The sequence below is a fragment of the Hemitrygon akajei genome, chromosome 23 (assembly GCF_048418815.1).
Source record: "Hemitrygon akajei chromosome 23, sHemAka1.3, whole genome shotgun sequence".
NCBI classification, from domain to species: domain Eukaryota; kingdom Metazoa; phylum Chordata; class Chondrichthyes; order Myliobatiformes; family Dasyatidae; genus Hemitrygon; species Hemitrygon akajei.
Genome location: NC_133146.1, coordinates 9,595,917 through 9,616,648, shown reverse-complemented (window position 1 = coordinate 9,616,648; position 20,732 = coordinate 9,595,917). Strand labels below are relative to the sequence as shown.

Sequence of the window (20,732 nt, the reverse complement as noted above, 5' to 3'; positions counted from 1 at the left end):
AGTCTCACTGCCTGGGGACAGTAACCATTTAGGAGTCTGGTCCTGGCTTGGATGCTATGTAATCTCTTCCCTGATGGGAATGGGACAAATAGTGCATGAGCAGAGTGGGTGAGGTCCTTTGTGATGTTACTGGCCCTTTTCCTGCACCTTTCTGTGTACATAGTGTAGTTTTTTTCTGTGTTGTTTTTTTTTACATAGTTCAGTCTAGTTTTTGTACTGTGTCATGTAACACCATGGTCCTGAAAAAACATTGTCTCATTTTTACTATGTACTGTACCAGCAGTTATGGTTGAAATGATAATAAAAGTGACTTGATGTGACTACATGTTCTTGAAGATATGTAGGCAAGTGCTGGAAATTTGTTGGGCAGTTTTGACTACCTGTTTTGGAGACTTCCTGACTGCCGCAATGCAGTTTCCGTACCATGAAGTGATGCAGCGTGTAATTCTATCATAATGTGATAAAATTCACACTGCAATTTGAGGAGGACGAGCTCAAGGGCATTAATTATAAGGAGAGGTTGGCCAAGTTAGGACTTTATTCCTCGGAGCATATGGGACTGAGGGGGGTCACCTTATAGAGGTAAATAAATTATGCAGATTGAATGAATACAGTCAAACTGGTGCTGTTTCTCATCCATAACACTTTCTGTGGGAAATCCAAGGTTCTGAAAGTACAGAATTTTTCTGCCCACCAGAAGTCAACACAGCTGTGTAATGGGCACGTGATAGTGAGCTGGCTCCACAGCAAGCAATGTTCTTTGTGGCCTGTGCTGAAGGGAAAACGATTGATAAGCACAAGGTTCCTGCTTCAGCAGAACAGAATTTTTGCCAGGCAGATGCCTGCTTCTTGGACAATTTGGCATTTTTTAAAATCAGTATTTTCCAACCACTTGGGAAGAAGGGCCAAGTTTGACCTTCATCATGAGGGGCAGAGACAGAGTAAATACACACGGTCTGTTCCTGAGGGAAAGGGAATAGGGATAGAGATGAGATGAATGCACACAGTCTGTTCCTGAGGGAAAGGGAATAGGGATAGAGATGAGATGAATGCACACAGTCTGTTCCTGAGGGAAAGGAAATAGGGATGGAGATGAGATGAATGCACAGTCTGTTCCTAAGGGAAAGGAAATAGGGATGGAGATGAGATGAATGCACACAGTCTGTTCCTGAGGGAAAGGAAATAGGGATGGAGATGAGATGAATGCACAGTCTGTTCCTAAGGGAAAGGAAATAGGGATGGAGATGAGATGAATGCACAGTCTGTTCCTGAGGGAAAGGAAATAGGGATGGAGATGAGATGAATGCAGTCTGTTCCTAAGGGAAAGGTAATAGGGATGGAGATGAGATGAATACTCAGGAATACAAGAAGCTGCACTGAGAAGTGGGCTCTGCCCAGTACGTCACAGGCACAACCCTCCTCACCATCGGCAATATCTACAGGAGGGGTTACATCAGATTCACATTATATGAAGGATTTAGAAGCTTTAGAGGGAGTGCAAATGAGATTTACCAGGATGCTGATAGGGATCAGACAGCACGTTTTATGAGGATAGGTTGAATGAGCTAGGTCTTTTCTCTGGGAGCAATGGAGGTTGAGAGATGTCTTGATAGAAGTTCAAGGTAAATTTACTATTGTTTAGGTGGGGCTGAATTTGTTAAGTGTATCCAGGATGGTTTCTTAAATCGAAATGTGGACAGTACAACGAGAGGAGGGTCTGTACTGGTTCTGGTGTTAGAGGATGAGCCTGGCCAAGTGACTGACCTTCCACTGGGTGAACAGTTAGGGGACAGTGACCACAACTCCTTAACTTTCAAGATAGCTGTAGATAAGGATAGGTATGCTCTTTGCGGGAGAGTTTTAAATTGGAGTAGGGCAAATTACGAGAGCATTAGGCAGGAACTAAGAAGTGTTAATTGGAAACACCTTTTCTTTGGCAAGTCTACATCAGACATGTGGAAGTTTTTTAAAGGTCAATTGCACAGAGTACAGGAAAGGTATGTTCCTGCTAGAAGGAAAGACAACGATAGAAAGATAAGAGAAACTTGGATGTCCAGAGAGGTGATGAATTTAGCCAAGATGAAAAAGGAAAAGTATGGAAAGCTTCGGAAGTTAGTATCAAATGAAGCCCGGGGAATATAAAGAAACCAGCAATGAATGTAAGAAGGGAATTAGGAAAGCCAGGAGGAACCATGAAAAGTCAGAATCAGAATCAGTATCAGGTTTATTATCACCAGCATGTGACGTGAAATTTGTTAAGTTAGCAGCAGCAGTTCAATGCAATACATAATCTAGCACAGAGAAAATAAAACATAAAAAACATAATAAACAAATCAATTTTACATATTTTGAATAGATTTAAATGTGCAAAAACAGAAATACTGTATATTAAAAAAGTGAGGTAGTGTCCAAAGCTTCAAAGTCCATTTAAGAATCAGACGTCAGAGGGGAAGAAGCTGTTCCTGAATCGCTGAGTGTGTGCCTTTAGGCTTCTGTATCTCCTACCTGATGGTAACAGTGAGAAAAGGGCATGCCCTGGGTGCTGGGGGTCCTTAATAATGGAAGCTGCCTTTCTGAGACACCGCTCCCTAAAACTGTCCTGGGTACTTTGTAGGCTAGTGCCCAAGATGGAGCTGACTAGACTTACAACCTTCTGCAGCTTCTTTCGGTCCTGTGCAGTAGCCCCTCCATGCCAGACAGTGATTCAGCCTGTCAGAATGCTCTCCATGGTACAACTATAGAAGTTTTTGAGTGTATTTGTTGACATGCCAAATCTCTTCAAACTCCTAATAAAGTATAGCTGCTGTCTCGCTTTATTTATGTCTACATCGATAAGTTGGGACCAGGTTAGATGCTCAGCGATCTTGACAGCCTGGAACTTGAAGCTGCTCACTCTCTCCACTTCGGATCCCTCTATGAGGACTGGTATGTATTCCATCGTCTTACCCTTGCTGAAGTCCACAATCAGCTCTTTCGTCTTACTGATGTTGAGTGCCAGGTTGTTGCTGTGGCACCACTCCACTAGTTGGCATATCTCACTCCTGTACACCCTCTCGTCACCACCTGAGATTCTACCAACAATGGTTGTATCGTCAGCAAATTTATAGATGGTATTTGAGCTATGCCTAGCCACACTGTCATGTGTATACAGAGAGGAGAGCAGTGGGCTAAGCACACTGTATGAAGTCGAAGGTGTTTTAAGATTTGACAAACCCTATACATGCTTGAAATGATTCTACTACCATTATCTGAATTATGTGCTTTTCTAAATAGCTCTATCAAACATGTACTTGTGGTTATATTTTTAACCCTATTAACATACTGTCACATCTGCAAATACTGATAAAAGTCTTGTTTTTCTAATAAGTGTTTCTCTTTAAGCATTTCAAAACTGAACAGTGTTCCTTCTTTCATTATATTGCTAAGAACTGTTATTCCTTTAGCTGTCCAGTCCTTAAATCTAGCATCCAGTTTATTCAGCATAAAATACGAGTCATATGCACACCATTTAAGAATTGCAATATCTCCCTATAGTTTATATTCTTTTATAATAGTTTTCCATATTATAAGAGGCCATTTCACCCATGGGTTATCAATAGTATTCATGTACCTTGTAGGTTGTTGTCAGCCAAAATTGCCTGTATGGGGATGGGAAGTATCCCCTCCTCAATGTGTTTCCATTGAGCGTCATATGATGGGTTACACCAACATATCACAGCTCTCAACTGTGCTGCAAAATAATCATCTCTGAGAAAGTAGGCCCCACCCCCCCCCCTTTTCTTTGGCTAATTGCACAGTTTTGACACGAACTCTAGGCCTTTCACCTTGCCAAATATATCTTGATAACATTTTGTTCCAGTCATTGAATTGATTTTGGTTAATTTCTATTGGTAGGGTCTGAAAGAGATATAATAGTCTGGGCAATATATTCATTTTAATGGATTCAATCCTTGAACTGAGACTAAAAAAAGGAATCAGGTTCCATCTTGTTATATCTTCCTTAATTTTTTTATATATAGGCTGATAATTGCATTCTGATAATTTTGCCAAATCTTTTGGCATCAGGATGCCCAAATATTTGAAAGACTCTGTTTGCCATGCCCAAGGATACCTACTTTCAATTTCTCTTGGTGGGCTATAGTTATATGAGAGTTTCTGAGGGTTTTATCTATGTTGATCTTGTATCCTGATAATTGACCATATTGTTCAAAAGATTGCATCAATTTAGGTAAAGAGTATGTTGGTTGCCCTAGACATATCAAAATGTCATCCGCGTAACAAGCCAACTTATGCTCTGACCCTTTAATAGCTTAATTTTGTCTGATGTATTGAGCTAATAATTCCAGATATAATATGAAGAGTAGCCCATGCACAATCCTGTCTCGTGCCCCTTTCTAGGGTAAGACTATTTGATAAATATCTGTTGATTTTAATCCTAGCAGTAGGATTGTCATATAGTGCCTGTATAGTTTTAATAATTGTGTCATGTAAACCAAATCCATGTAAAACTCTGTAAAGAAAACTCCAATTAACAGAATCAAATGCCTTTTCAGCGTCCACACTAATCACTATTGCTTCAATTTTATTTTTTGTATATGATCCATAATGTGAAGTGTCCTTCGTATATTGTCTTGTGTTTGGTGTTGTTGTATAAAACCTGTCTGATCGTTACGTATCAGTGTGGGTAGAAACTCCTCTAATCGTTTGGTCATGATGGAGGTAAATAATCTACATTAAGAACAGATATTGCTCTAAATGACCCACATTCCATTTTATCCTTGCCTTCTTTCGGTATAGCTGAGATTATCGCCTCCTTTCAGCTGGGTAGCATTTGCGCCTTTTTTAGAGCCCAGTTCAGTGTGAGGAGTAAAACAGGAATTAACTCATTTTTAAAATCTTTATACCACTCTGCCGTATACCCATCACTTTTGTTCTTGGATCCCTATTTCTATGAATTGTATTTTCTGCTGTCTTTTTTCCAGTTTCCACGCCAGTATTTTCATAGATTTAGATCCACTTTAACACACTGTTCTAAAGATATTTCCGACTAATGAATTTATCAATTGTCTGCACGTTTTCTTCAGCAAGACTCAACATAATTCTGTACATTGCCTTCCAGCCCTGTATGAATTTGCACAAATCTACCAAAGTCCGTAAAGTAAGGAACAAATGGTTTCTTGTTATTATCCCAAAGACAAAATGAAAAGGGCAACCTGCAGAATGGGGGAAAACATCTGATGGCCAGGGTTAGAGTTTCTGTCCAAACACAAGCTTTAATTACAAATAAACAAATCAGGGTATGGTAATACATCCAAGGAATGTGACTGCACTAATTAGCTTGAATTAGTGTCACAAACACGAAAAAATCTGCAGATGCTGGAAATCCAAAGCAACACATACAAAATGCTAGAGGAACTCAGCAGGCCAGGCAGCATCTATGGAAGAGTACAGCCAAAGTTTAAGGCCGAGACCCTTCATCACGACCAGAAAGGTAGGGGAGAAGTCAGAATAAGGTGGAGGAGAGGAGGAAGAAGCACAAGCGGGTAGGTGATAGATGAAACCGGGAAGGGGGTGAAATAAAGAGCTGGGAAGTTAATTGGTTGGTGGAAGAGATAAAGGACTGGAGAAAGGGGAATCTGATCGGAGAGGGTAGAAGATCATGGAAGAAAGGGAAGGAGGACCAGAGGGAGGTGATGGGCAGGTAAGGAGATAAGGTGAGAGAGGGAAATGGGAATGGTGAGTGGTGAAGTGGGGGCATTGCAGGAAGTTCGAGAAATCAATGTTTATGCCATCAGATTGGAGGCTATCCAGATGGAATACAAAGTGTTACTCCTCCAACCAGAGTGTGGCTTCATTGCGGCAGCAGTGGGGCCACGGACTGACATGTCAGAGTCGGTATGGGAAGTGGAACTGATACGAGTCCCATGTTTGCCACTGTAACAGGTGTAATCTCAGCAGCAACAGAACAAGAGAAGGCTGTGATATTTACAGAGACTGCATGGGATCTATTTGTAAAGCCAAATTTAACAGAAATATATAAAGGCTTCCTAAGAACAACATGGATCCAAAGAAACAGATACTCTTTTAAAGAGAAACGTATATGGAATGGAAAATACATTAAATCCGAATCAGGTTTATTATCACTGACGTATATAGTGAAATTTGTGGTTTTGCAGCAGCAGTACAGTTATCATCATCACTACACGTTGTATGACATGGGCGATCATGGTCTTCCCATGACCACAGTTATTCCAGGCAAATTTTTCTACACAAGTGTTTTGCTATTGCCTTCTTCTGGGCAGTGTCTTTACAAGACGGGTGACCCCAGCCATTATCAATACTCTTCGGAGACTGTCTGCCTGGCATCAGTGGTCACAATACAGGCAATAGACAATAGATGCAGAGGTGGACCATTCGGCCCTTCGAGCCTGCACCGCCATTTTGAGATCATGGCTGATCAACTACTATCAATACCCGGTTCCTGCCTTGTCCCCATATCCCTTGATTCCCCTATCAATAAGATACCTATCTAGCTCCTTCTTGAAAGCATCCAGAGAATTGGCCTCCACTACCTTCTGAGGCAGTGCATTCCAGACCCCCACAACTCTCTGGGAGAAGAAGTTTTTCCTTAACTCTGTCCTAAATTACCTACCCCTTATTCTCAAACCATGCCCTCTGGTACTGGACTCTCCCAGCATCTGGAACATATTTCCTGCCTCTATCTTGTCCAATCCCTTAATAATCTTTTATGTTTCAATCAGATCCCCTCTCAATCTCCTTAATTCCAGCGTGTACAAGCCCAGTCTCTCTAACCTCTCTGCGTAAGACAGTCCAGACATCCCAGGAATTAACCTCGTGAATCTACGCTGTACTTCCTCTACAGCCAGGATGTCCTTCCTTAACCCTGGAGACCAAAACTGTACACAATACTCCAGGTGTGGTCTCACCAGGGCTCTGTACAAATGCAAGAGGATTTCCTTGCTCTTGTACTCAATTCCCTTTGTAATAAAGGCCAACATTCCATTAGCCTTCTTCACTGCCTGCTGCACTTGCTCATTCACCTTCAGTGACTGATGAACAAGGACTCCTAGATCTCTTCGTATTTCTCCCTTACCTAACTCTACACCGTTCAGATAATAATCTGCCTTCCTGTTCTTACTCCCAAAGTGGATAACCTCACACTTATTCACATTAAACATCATCTGCCAATTATCTGCCCACTCACCCAGCCTATCCAAGTCACCCTGAATTCTAACATCCTCATCACGTCACACTGCCACCCAGCTTAGTACCATCAGCAAATTTGCTGATGTTATTTTCAATGCCTTCATCCAAATCGTTGACGTAAATTGTAAACAGCTGTGGTCCCAATACCGAGCCCTGTGGCACCCCACTAGTCACCACCTGCCATTCTGAGAAACACCCATTCACCGCTACCCTTTGCTTTCTATCTGCCAACCAGTTTTCTATCCATGTCAATGTCTTCCCCCCGATGCCCTGAGCTTTGATTTTACCCACCAATCTCCTATGTGGGACCTTATCAAATGCCTTCTGAAAATCGAGGTACACTACATCCACTGGATCTCCCTTGTCTAACTTCCTGGTTACATCCTCGAAAAACTCCAACGGATTAGTCAAGCATGATTTACCCTTGGTAAATCCATGCTGGCTCGGCCCAATCCTATCACTGCTATCTAGATATGCCACTATTTCATCCTTAATAATGGACTCTAGCATCTTCCCCACCACTGATGTCAGGCTGACAGGTCGATAGTTCTCTGTTTTCTCCCACCCTCCTTTCTTAAAAAGTGGGATAACATTAGCCTTTCTCCAATCCTCAGGAACTGATCCTGAATCTAAGGAACATTGGAAAATGATTACCAATGCATCCGCAATTTCCAGGGCCACCTCCTTTAGTACCCTAGGATGCAGACCATCTGGACCTGGGGATTTGTCAGCCTTCAGTCCCATCAGTCTTCTCAGCACCGTTTCCTTCCCAATGTCAATCTGTTTCATTTCCTCTGTTACCCTATGTCCTTGGCCCATCCATACATCTGGGAGATTGCTTGTGTCTTCCTTAGTGAAAACAGATCTAAAGTACTCATTAAATTCTTCTGCCATTTCTCTGCTTCCCATAACAATTTCACCCAATTCATTCTTCAAGGGCCCAACATTGTTCTTAACTATCTTCTTTCTCTTCACATACCTAAAAAAGCTTTTGCTATCTTCCTTTATATTCCTGGCTAGCTTGCGTTCGTACCTCATTTTTTCTCCCCGTATTGTCTTTTTAGTTAAGTTCTGTTGTTCCTTAAAAACTTCCCAATCATCTGTCCTCCCACTCACCTTAGCTCTGTCATACTTCCTTTTTTTTTTAATGCTATGCAATCTCTGACTTCCTTTGTCAACCACTGTGGCCCCTTTCCCCCCTTTGAATCCTTCCTTCTCCGGGGGATGAACTGATTTTGCACCTTGTGCATTATTCCCAAGAATACCTGCCATTGCTGTTCCACTGTCTTTTCTGCTAGGCTATCCGTCCAGTCAACTTTGGCCAGCTCCTCCCTCATGGCTCCATAGTTTCCCCTGTTCAACTGTAACACCGACACCTCCGAGCTGCCCTTATCCTTCTCAAATTGCAGATAAAAACTTATCATATTATGATCACTACCTCCTAATGGCTCCTTTACTGCAAGATCACTTATCAAATCCTGTTCATTACATAACACTAAATCCAGAATAGTCTTGTCCCTGGTCGGCTCTCGTACAACCTGTTCCAAGAAAGCATCCCGTAGACACTCTACAAACTCCCTATCCTGGGGTCCAGCACCAACCTGATTCTCCCAGTTCACCTGCATGTTGAAATCCTCCATAACTACTGCGACATTACCTTTGCCACATGCCAATGTTAACTCCCTATTCAACTTGCACCCAATTTCCATGCTACTGTTTGGTGGCCTGTAGACAACACCCATTTGGGTCCTTTTGCCCTTACTGTTCCTCAGTTCTATCCACACAGACTCTATTTCTCCTGACCCTATGTTCCCCCTTGCAAAGGACTGAATCTCATTCCTCACCAACAGGGCCACCCCACCCCCTCTGCCCACATTTCTGTCCCTACGAAAGCACGTATACCCTTGTACATTCATTTCCCAGGTCTGATCTCCCTGCAGCCATGTCTCCATTATCCCAAAAACATCATAGTTACCCATTCGCACCTGGGCTTCAAGCTCATCTGCCTTATTTCTGACACTTTGTGCATTCAGATATAGAATTTTTAGCCCATTTCTCCTCTCTCTGTTTGAATCGCTGCCTATTGTGCTTAACCCAGCTTCCCGAACTCCCATCGGGCTATATGCCCCAAGAATTTTGTTGTCCTTCCTAAATTTACTTATTCGTTCAACACATTTAACTCCATGATCTGTCAGACCATCCCTCTGTGTCCTCCTTATCACTTGTTCCGCCTCACCTTTCTCTACTACACACTTAATATTCCGGAACCGTGTAGTCCCCACCTGTCCTTTATTCTTCCTCTCGCTATCCTCTCTCACATTCTGGATCCCCACCCCCTGCAAATTTAGTTTAAACCCCCCCAAGAAGCACTAGCAAACTTCCCTGCAAGAATGTTAGTACCACTCCAGTTCAGGTGTAAACCATCCCTTCGGAACAGATCGCACCTTCCCTGGAACAAAACCCAATTATCTACAAACCTGAAGCCCTCCCTCCTGCACCATCCTCTCAGCCACGTATTAATCTTTATAATCCTCCTGTTCCTTGCCTCACTCGCACATGGCACAGGTAGCAATCCTGAGATTGTTACCCTGGAGGTTCTGCTCTTCAGCTTCGCAACTAACTCCCTGAACTCACTACGCAGGACCCCCTCACTCATCCTACCCATGTCGTTGGTCCCTACATGGACCACAACATCTGGATTCTTGCCCTCCCTCTCGAGAATAACCTGCACCCGATCTGAGATGTCTCAGACCCCAGCACCAGGGAAGCAACATACCATCCGAGACTCCCGATCTTCCCCACAAAATCTCCTATCCGCCCCCCTGACTATAGAGTCCCCTATCACTACCGCTCTCTTCTCTTCCCTCCTCCCCTTCCTAGTCGAGGGTCCAACCTCAGTGCCAGAGACAGGACCACTGCAGCTTGTTCCTGGTAGGTCATCCCCACCAACAGTATCCAAAACGGTATACTTATTTTTGATGGGAACGGCCACAGGGGTGCTCTTCTCTCTCTGTCTGCTCCCCCTGCCTCTCTTGACTGTCACCCATTTGCCTACCTCCTGTCTTTTCGGTGTGACTACCTCCCGATAACTCTTATCTATCTCTGCCTCTGCCTCCCGAATGATCCGTAGTTCATCCAGCTCCTGCTCCAATTCCCTAACTCGGTTTGATAGGAGCTGCAGCTGGATGCACCTATTGCAGGTGTGGTCATCAGGGACAACTGTGTCGCACTACCAGGACTTGCGACCTGCATCAGCTGCTCATACGACCATCCACCACCTGCTCCCATGGCATCACGTGACCGTGATTGAGGAAGTGGGTGCTAAGTAGATGCTACACCTTGCTCAAGGGTGATCTACACAGGCTAGCGGAGGGAAGGATCACATTACACCTCCTTTAGTAGAGATGTATCTCCACCCCTCCACCTCGTGAGGCAAGATACTAAAAAATAATACAGTTAAGTGTGGCTAGGGAGCTGGTGCAGGAGGGAGAGTTTAAGCTACAGAAATTACTGGACTCTTTTCTGGGATGGGTGGGTCCTGTATAAGAGAGATGAGTTGCAGCCAAACTGGAAGAGAGCGATTATCCTGGCAGAGAGATTTGCTTGGTGCTGCTTGGAAGGGTTTAAGCTAGTCTGGCAAGAAGGGCAGGGTCCAAAAAGGTGATGTAATCGATGGGAAAGATGGAACAAATTTAAACGCTAAAGTGAAAAAATGCAGTAGTCAGGACAGGAAGGGGCTAGATAGGGAGGGTGGAAGGTCTGATAGAATCACAGAACACTACAGTGCAGAAACAGACTATTTAGCCCATCTAGTCCATGCCTATTATTAATCTGCCTAGTCCAAGTGACCTGCACCTGGACCACAGCCCTCCATGCACCCCTACCAATGTACTTATCCAAACTTCTCTTAAGTGTTGAAATTGAACCAGCATCCACCACTTCCTCAGGCAGCTCATTCCACACTCTCACCACCCTCTGAGTAAAGATGCTCCCCCTCATGTTCTCAGACATTTCATCCTTAACCCCTGACCTCTTGTCCTAGTCTCACACTACCTCAGTGGAAAAAGCCTGCTTGCATTTACCCGATCTATACTGCTTGCAAATTTGTATACCTTGATGCTCCAGGGAATAAAATCCTAACCTATTCAACCTTTCCCTATAACTCAGGTCCTCAAGTTCACACAACCTATAAAATTCACTTTCAAGGATTCTTCATCTTCTCAATATTATTATCATTATTTCTTTCTTTTTGTATTCGACAGTTTGTTGTCGTTTGCACAAGTTGCTGTGCTCTTTCATTGAATCCATTATTATGGTTATTATTCTAATGTAGAGTATACCGACAAGAAAATTAATCTCAGGGTTGTATATGGTGACATATATCTACTGAGAACATAAAGTTACTTAATGATCTTTGAACATCTTTGTAAATGTTCTCTGCACTCTTTCAATCTTATTGACATCTTTCCTGTAGGTAGGTGACCAAACTAGACACAATATTCTAAATTAGGCCTCACCAACATCTTATGCAACTTCAACAGATGAATGTGTGGCTGAAGAATTGGTGCAGGGCACAGGGCTTCAGATTTCTGGATGATTGGGATCTCTTCTGGGGAAGTTATGACCTGAATAAAAAGACCAAGTTCCACCTGAACCTGATGCGGACCATTAGCCTCATGGGCAGGTTTGCTTGAGCTCTGGGGAGGGTTTAAACTACTGTGGCAGGAGTGATGGAGCTGGGGATGAGACAATTGGTATAATGCTGTGTATATTCCAATATACCAACTAGATGCTGTGTATAGTGAGACTGTGAGGAAGGAAAGGCAGATGATTGGGTGAAATTGCAGTCAGTGGGATGAGTTATAAAGTGTAATAAGCCAAAAATCAAAAAGGATGATGAATACAGGATTGAAGGTGTTATATTTGAATGCACGCAGTATATGGAATAAGTTAGATGATCCTGCAGTTAAAGATTGCCAGGAATGATGCTGAGTCCTGGCTGGAAGAAAATAATTTGTTGGAGCTTAACATCCAAGGATACACATTGTATCGAAAGGACAGGCAGGTAGGCAAAGGGGGTGGGGTGGTTCTGTTGGTAAAAATATGAAATCTAATCCTTAGGAACAGGTGACATAGGATTGGCAGATATAGATTCCTTGTGGGTAGAGTTAAGAAACTGAAAGGGTAAAAAGACCCTAATGGGAGTTATATACGGACCTTCGAACAGCAGCCGGGAGGTGGGCTATATATTACAACAGGAGACAGAAAAGACATGAAGAAAGGGCAGTGTTCCGATAATCATGGGGGATTTAAATATGCAGGCAAATTGGGAAAATCAGCTTAGTGTTGGATCCCAAGAGAGGAATTTTGTAGAATATCTATGAGGTGGCTTTTTAGAGCAACTTGTGTTTGACTGGTGTCACCTGTCTTGTAAAGATACTGCCTAGAAAGGGTTAATGGTAAACCACTTCTGTAGAATTTGCCAAGAACAATCATGGTCAGAGACCATAATCGCCCGCATCATATGACATAACACATAATGATGATGATGACCTCACTAGGTTGTGGCATGAGGAGTAATCCTGTGATTACACTAGATATTCTCTTCTTTAAACTTAGAACCTTAACCTTCCTAAATGTTCTGTTCAGGACCTCATCTGCCTTCCTGCCTTGGCCATGGGTACAGATGTGGACCACGACCGCTGGGTACTCACCCTCCCCCACCTTTCCTGGGGCAGATGAGATAAGGAGACAGAGACTGAGACAGTTTAGAGACCTTGGCTTGTTTAACGTTTAATAAGATTAAAAACTTCAAGGAAGCTTTCTTTCATTTGTATTTAGTCACAACTTTCTGGAATAATCATGTTTAGTCCTGGATGTAGACTGTATCTGTCTGCACCATGTGTGGGACAAACTGTGAACTGTGAGATCTGAGTTAAAACGCAGCCGTGCCAATAAACTTTGGTGAGAGCGGCTACACACTCCTGTATTCGTTAGCCATTCACTTCACTTTCCATTTCTTGCCTCACTAGCTCATAAAATGGTGAGAAATTCCCCAGAAGTCCTGTCTTTTGTAAGCTTACATTATCATGCATCTCCTTTTTAAACAAAATCACATGCAACTTTGTGTTGTTAATTTCACTTCCTTGTAGCTTTATCCTTCTTCTCCCTACCCGCCCCCCCTCACTCCTGAACCAGTCACTATCCCGATGGTGCTGCCACGTACTCAGGCTCTTCTCTCCACTGCTCTTGGTCACTTCAGCATTTCTTAGGGCTGAACTACAAGCTTTGCACCATCCTGTTGTTTTTCCACTCATCGCTGCGTTTATTATTGTATTTATGTGGACGGCATGGCACCACAGCAACTGGCATAATGCTTTAAGCCGTTAATAATAGGGGTGCAATTCCCACCAGCTCGTACGTTCTCCCCACAACTGCCAGTTTCCTCCAGCTGCTTCAGCTTCTTCCCACATTCAGGTTAGTAATTTGAGGACGTGCTCTGTTGGCGCTGGACTCACAGGGACACTTGCAAATGGCTCCAGCACATCCTGGACTGTGTTGATTGTTAATACAAATGGTTCACTTCACTGTTTGCTTCATCGTACATGTGACAAACAAAGCTATTGTTTATCTTCATCTTCCTAGTCAGTAGATCACCATGAGCTATCCTCTGCTCTACAGTATCTCAGTAATTGATTTATCGCCCAATCCACTTCTCCAAAAGAAAAACGGAAATTCTCACTTGATACAACACACACAAAATGCTGGTGGAACACAGCAGGCCAGGCAGCATCTATAGGGAGAAGCACTGTCAACGTTTCAGGCCGAGACCTGACGAAGGGTCTCGGCCCGAAACGTCAACAGTGCTTCTCCCTATAGATGCTGCCTGGCCTGCTGCGTTCCACCATCATTTTGTGTGTGTTGTTTGAATTTCCAGCATCTGCAGATTTCCTCGTGAATTCTCACTTGATGTTTCTTTTTGTATCAGAAATATAAATAGAACAATCAAATAATTACAACCAAGAGGAACAAAATTCTATGAATTGCATCCAGCACACACTGAAGATTTTTAGTTTTCTGTGTTCAAGAAAGCCATCTGGTAGGTGACCTTCCTTCCACTCTTAGCCTCCAGCCTTTTGATTATACATATGATGTGGCAAGGACAACATTCATTGGCCATTCCTGGTAGTTTGAGAACGCAGTGGAGAGCCGTCTCCTTGGACTCTACATCTGCATGATGAAGGTACTTCTAGTGTCTCTCTAACCTTCACTATTGGCCTTCATAGATCAAAGAACTGAGCACAGGAAATAGGATATTATGTCAAAGTTGTACGAGGCATTGATAAGGCTTAATTTGGAGTATCGTGTGCAGCTTTAGTCACCTGCTATCGGAAAGATGTAAATAAGACTGAAATAGTGTAGAGGAAATTTTAAAGGATGTTGCCAGACTGGAAGACCTGAGTAATAAAGTCTCAGGAAAGACTGAATAGGTTAGGACTTTATTCTCTAGAACGTAGAAGACTGAGAGGGTATTTGATAGAGGTATACAAAATAACAAGGGGTATAGATAGGATAAATGCAAGCATGGTTTTTCCACTATGGTTGGGTGAGACTAGAACTAGAGGTCACAGGTTAAGGGTGAGAGGTGAAATGTTTAAGAACATCATGAGGAGAAACTTCTTTACTCGGGCGATGAGAGTGTGGAATGAACTGCCACCAGTAAGTGGTGGAAGCAACTTTGATTTCAGCATTTAAGAGAAGTTTGGATAGGTACACGAATGGGGGGGTTATGGTCCGGGTAAAGAACGATGTGACTAGGCAGTTTAAGTGGTTCAGCATGGGCTAGATGGGCCAAAAGGTCTGTTTCTGTACTGCAGTTTTCTATGACTCTATTGAAACACACTCTTGAATTGGATTCTCATTCAGTCCAGTATAAGCCCGATGTCATTCAAAATGCTACTTTGCACTGTGTCACATGATGTCTTTCTGTCCCTCCTGCTGAAATAATACTCAGTTCTGTCTCAGTGCCTTGTTACGTCAGGAATTTGGATGCAGCAAAATTAAGGAATATCTGCATATTTCCAGGTCAAGGTGGTGAGTGATGTTGGAGGGGATCTTTATTGATGCACCATAAGAAACACACTATCTGGGTAGAGGTGGTCAGCACAGCCCTATTACTTGCTCAGATTTCTCTTGACTACTTTAATTAACACGGAAAACCAAGCGACCTTGTTTTAAATGTTGGACGGATTTACCTGCGACTCAGTGGGTGGGCATTCTGCAGAGCTGGGAGACACTTTGGCAAGTGACTGAATAGTGAAATCATCTGCAAATCGGGAGCTGTTGAGAATCGCTGCGGTTTCCTCGTCCACAACCACAGTCTGTCCTTCCTGGTCAAGAGAATGAGAAGACACTGATTCAATGCTCACCAACTGGAAAAGACACCCATCTGCACTGCTTACCGCAAGGTGCTTCAGGAAATTACACAAGTATATGACAGAAGAGGGAACAGAAAGAGCTGATGAAAGGTAGGTGAAATAGGAACAATGAACAGATAAACCAATATTGTGGGCCAAAGGGCCTGTTTCTGTGATACTCTGTGAAAGCATCCTGACTGGTTTGCATCTTGGTCTGGTACAGTGATTCAAATGCGCAGGAATGATGAAGCTGCAGATAGTAGCGGACTCTGCCCAATACATCCCTCCCCGCCATTGGTAGTATCTACTGGAGGTGCTTCTTCAAGAAGGCAACATCCATCATCAAAGGTCCCCAAAACTGAGCCAAGACATCATCTTACAGCTACTGTCAGGCAGGAAGTCCTACACCACCAGGTTCATGAACAACTACTTCCCTTCAGCCACTGGGTTCTCAAACCAACCAGCAGAACCCTGGTGGAGGACTTCGTCAAATGGTGCGAGCTGAATCATCTGCAGCTCAACATCAGTAAGACAAATGAGATGGTGATGGACTTTAGGAAGACTAAGCCTGCACTGCTCCTTGTTACTGTTGATGGTGAGGACGTGGATGTGGTGAGGTGATACAAGGTCCTGGAGGTGCACCTGGATGACAGACTTGAGTGGAACACCAACACAGAGGCTTTGTACAAGAAGGGCCAGAGTCGTCTCTACTCCATGATGAGTAGAGGCCTCTCCTTCACTTGTTCTACCAGTCTGTTGTCACCAGTACAATCTTCTATGTGATGGTGTGCTGGGGCAATGGCATCAACAGGAGTCATGCCAACAGGCTCAATAAACTGATTAGAAAGGCTGGATCTGTTATAGGAGTCAAACTGGACACACTGGAGGCTGTGGTAGAACAAAGGACCCTACGGAAAATCCTGGCAATTCTGGACAATGTTTCTCACCCTCTGCGTGTCACCTTGGCTGAACAGAGGAGCACTTTTAATCATAGACTAAGACAACTGCACTGCTCCAAAGAGCGCTATATGAGGTCATTCTTACCCTCGGCCATTAGGCTCCATAATGAGTCAACCTATAGCCGGGGAAGTGATGAACCCCTCCTGTTAGACTGAGTTAACTTAATTTTAGTCTTCCTTCTTTCTCTCTTCTAATATCTGTATATCCGTGCATTTGTTATGCTACTGTGACACTGCAATTTCCTCTGGGATCAATAAAGTATTTATCTAATCACTAAAATTTTGCAACATTATGACCACTTTGCACTAAAACAGAGATAAGATGGGATATCTTGCTGATACACATTCCATATATCTCCACTTTCACCTGATGGTTTTGTGACTTTGAACTCTCCTTATCCAAGTCAAAAAACACCCAGTTCTAGGACATGAATCCCTTGAAAAGCTAGAGCTTCGAACTTGTATCTTACATTAAATGTGTAATTGACGTCGAACTCCAGTTTCTCTGTGCAGCCCGTGATGGAGCTGTTGTAAATTACACGGCTTTTCTCTCTCGCAGTGCCGGCTGGGATTTTGAACAGTCGGCATGTGACAGAAACAAACTTGTAGCCATCTGCGGAAAGTTTGAAAAGTTAAAATGGGCTCCACTAAATACTGTAGTAGAGAGTTGGTACAGGCAGCTGTAGGCAGAAAGGCTCTTTGTGCTTTACAATACTGAATCAATCACCTCAATGTTAACGTGCAAAGCACAGTCTGGTGCTTAAAGTCAGCCGGAATGTTAGTGAGATGCTTAAACTGATGTTAATGTTTCACCGCAGATACAAGGTCAAGGTGTCACAACACTGACATAACATAATTGAATGATAAAGCACAAAAAGCCATTCAGCCCACAGGTACCTGTACTCTGTTAATGTTATCCAATTAATCCCAATTTCCTGATTTTTTTTCCCCATAAACTGCACTCCTAAATCCTCGTCAATAAGGTGGCCTGAAAAGACTGTTTCTGTGCTTAACTGTTCTATCGACAGGTGTACTGTTGAAAGCATCCTGACTGGTTGTATCATGGTCTGGTATAGCAACTCGAATGTGCAGGAATGTAAGAAGCCACACAGTGTAGTGGACTCGGCCCAATAGATCACGGGCACATCCCTCTCTACCATCGGAAGCATGTACATGAGACGATGCTTCAAGGAGGTATCATCAAAAATCCTCACTATCCTCACTTCTCACAGCTACATTTGGCCAGGAGATACAGAGGTCTGAAATCCCACATCACCAGCTTCAAGGAAAACTACTTCCCCTCAATTACTTGTTTCTTGAACCAACCTGCACAGACCTGATCATTGCAAGCTTAGCAACACTACAACCACTTAGATCACTTTATCCTAAAATGGTCTTTGTTTTGTTCTTATTCTGTTCTTTCTTGTAAAAACTGCACAGTGTGTTTCTCTTGTGAATGTTGTGCCTGTGATGCTGCTGCTAGTGAGTTTTTCATTGCCTCTCTGCAGATGACAATAAACTTCACTTTAATGTCAATACTCAATAGTCTCTGAACGGCTGGAGCCAGGATTGAGAATGCTCTGGGTTGGGATACAACAGAAACTGGGATCGGGAATGCTGAGAAATCAGGAAAATGATCAACTGCTCCTTCTTCCTGGAATCTCCATACCAGCCCTACATATGCACCTTCACTGGAGAGACTTCCAGGATTCAAGGTGACACTCAGCACCACTTTTTGAACTGCGGCATTTACCAGCAATCACAAAAAAAAATTTAAATCTTAAGAATTTGGAGAAGCTTCTCTTTGATTGATGCCACAAGAATGCAGAATGCATTAATCCTTGCATTAACCCTGAACTCTTCCGCAACCTTTCCTCAATTTATCTAAATACATCATGGTTTTAAAACCGTCCCTTCTCAGCCTTGGAGAACTACTGTCCCTCCTGTCTGCCAAAGTAATCAAATCTCCATCACCTCATCCCTCTGGACACCCACAGCCTGACTTTTATCACCTTATCAACCCCAATGCTCAAACGCTGGTTTTGGACTTACCATTAAACTAATCTCTGATCAACCCTTGCCTACTCCCCATCCCTAATCCCAAAACCTCATGCCCTCTGCTCAATATTTTTGCACCTCATCCTTCAGCCTTGTGAACAACTTTGCTGGCAATGCCTTTAACCATGGCTCCCACACTCCAAACTTCCTTCCAAATCCCCTCAAGGTCCTCCCTGGCACCTGCTCCTTCATCACTCTCTCCATTATCGCCTATCGGTTAAATCCAATTCCCTCTCTGCTTCAGGATGTGGGATCTACCTCCTGCCCAATGGTAGCAGCAAGGAGAGGACCTGGCTGGGATGAGGGGATCTTTAATGATGGATGCTGCTTTCTTGGGACGTCACTCCATGTAAGTGTACTCGACGGTGGGGAGGACTTTGCCTATGATGAACTGGGCTGTATCCACCACTATCTGTATCTTTTTCTGTTCCTGGGCATTTTGTTTTCATACCAGGCCATGATGCGACCAGTTAAGATACAATCATTAAACAATTTTCCATATCAAAGTGAATAATGTGCAGACACAAACAGATGTTGAGGTCTCTTTGGTTACTTACCAATTAACTTCTGGAGTTCTTCATTGCCCATGGGGACCTTGGTGGCACTGACCAGCCGTGGGGCACTGAACCCCACCTTCTCCACAATTTTGAGAAACTCTTTCCACCACAGAGCTCCACCCAGACACTCACCTGAAGGAAAATCATTCGACAAATTACATTCTTTCAGTTCCTGATGGCCACTCAGCAGATTGTTGTGTTCCCAACCAGCAGTACCAGATCTCCACCCAAAGCTCTCTAGAACTAACAGCAGCAGGCCAGTCCTCCCCCTCGTACAGGCACAGAGAGAGACATCGAGCCCGGAAGCTCACGTGCCGCACATTACGCATCGGGAGCAACAGGGCATGGCATGGTAGCATAGCAGTTAGCAGAACACTTTCAAGCACCAGCAATCGGGGTTCAATCCTGCTACTGCCTGTAAGGAGTTTGTATGTTCTCCCTGTGACCACATGGGCTTCCTCCGGGTGCTCCTGTTTCCTTCCACACAGACGTTTGGGTTAGGATTAGTACGTTGTGGGCATGGCATGCTTGTGCCGGAAGGGTGGTGAAAGATACAGGCTCCCCCCACCACATATTCATTGGTTTGATTTGATCTCACTGTACGTTTCAATGTACGTCACAAATTAAGCCAAGCTAACCACTTAATATTCCTCAGAAACAATAAATGGTATTGGCATTGTGTTTGTGTTACTTATGAATATTTTCCACTTACCCCACAAAACCTTGTGCTTTCTGACAGATTCTGGCAGTTCAGAGTCAGCATAGATATCACTGAAGTACATCTCACCACCATCCTGACAATGAGAAAATCAATTCCTGTAAGGTCCATAACGTCCGATGCATTCAACTCTTTAGGAATTGAATCAGTCTGTGTTGTGGAATTATCACGAAGTCAGTAACTAAAAACTGTCTTGTCATTCTCCAGATCCTTCTGGGGAACGAGTCAACCCTTACACACTCGTGAACACACCACCCCCTGGACACTGGTCCTGGCAGAGATAGCCCGCCTCTCATTCCATCCCTATACCAAGATCTGCTGCATCCCAGCTACCTCATCCCTCCCCTACAGGAGCCCTGACTTTCTTGTTGTCTGTGAGTCCGTGAGCCTAACGGAGGCTGGAGGCCTGTCCAGGTCTGTGTGCGCGAGTAGGTGGGAGAGGTACAGGGGACTGTTTTGCTGCTGTTTGCTGCGCTCTCCAGGTGTAGCCTCACCAAAGGTGGTAGGAGCACACGGGTGGCACGCAAGTAATGAATACTCTGCCTCCACCGAGGTCTCATCACTAAGGACAGCGAGCTCTCCGTCAGTCGGGGTGGAGCATGGATGTTGTGTGCCAGTTGTCTAAGTGATACGCAAGCCACATAGCAGGCTCCCTGTCTCCATGCAGCTGACAAATCCAAGAGAACGGCAGAGACTGATAGTTTGGCACCAGCTGTGTCACAAGAGTTTCCAGTCAGCGTTGAACTCAATGTAGGGACTTAAGCTCTGGATATTTCTTCGAGGTGTACTCCCAAAG

At 43.8% G+C, this 20,732-nt stretch overlaps 1 protein-coding gene across 1 annotated transcript in view; it reads right to left on the bottom strand.

The window, feature by feature from the left end:
- as3mt (arsenite methyltransferase) overlaps positions 1 to 20,732 on the bottom strand; it is a 38,362-nt gene that overhangs the window by 2,846 nt on the left and 14,784 nt on the right. The window contains exons 7-10 of the mRNA XM_073026924.1: positions 19,931 to 20,012; positions 19,219 to 19,350; positions 17,074 to 17,216; positions 15,483 to 15,617 (exon numbers count right to left, since the gene is read on the bottom strand). Coding sequence (XP_072883025.1) covers positions 15,483 to 15,617; positions 17,074 to 17,216; positions 19,219 to 19,350; positions 19,931 to 20,012 — 492 coding nt within the window. The remainder of the gene's footprint in view (positions 1 to 15,482; positions 15,618 to 17,073; positions 17,217 to 19,218; positions 19,351 to 19,930; positions 20,013 to 20,732) is intronic.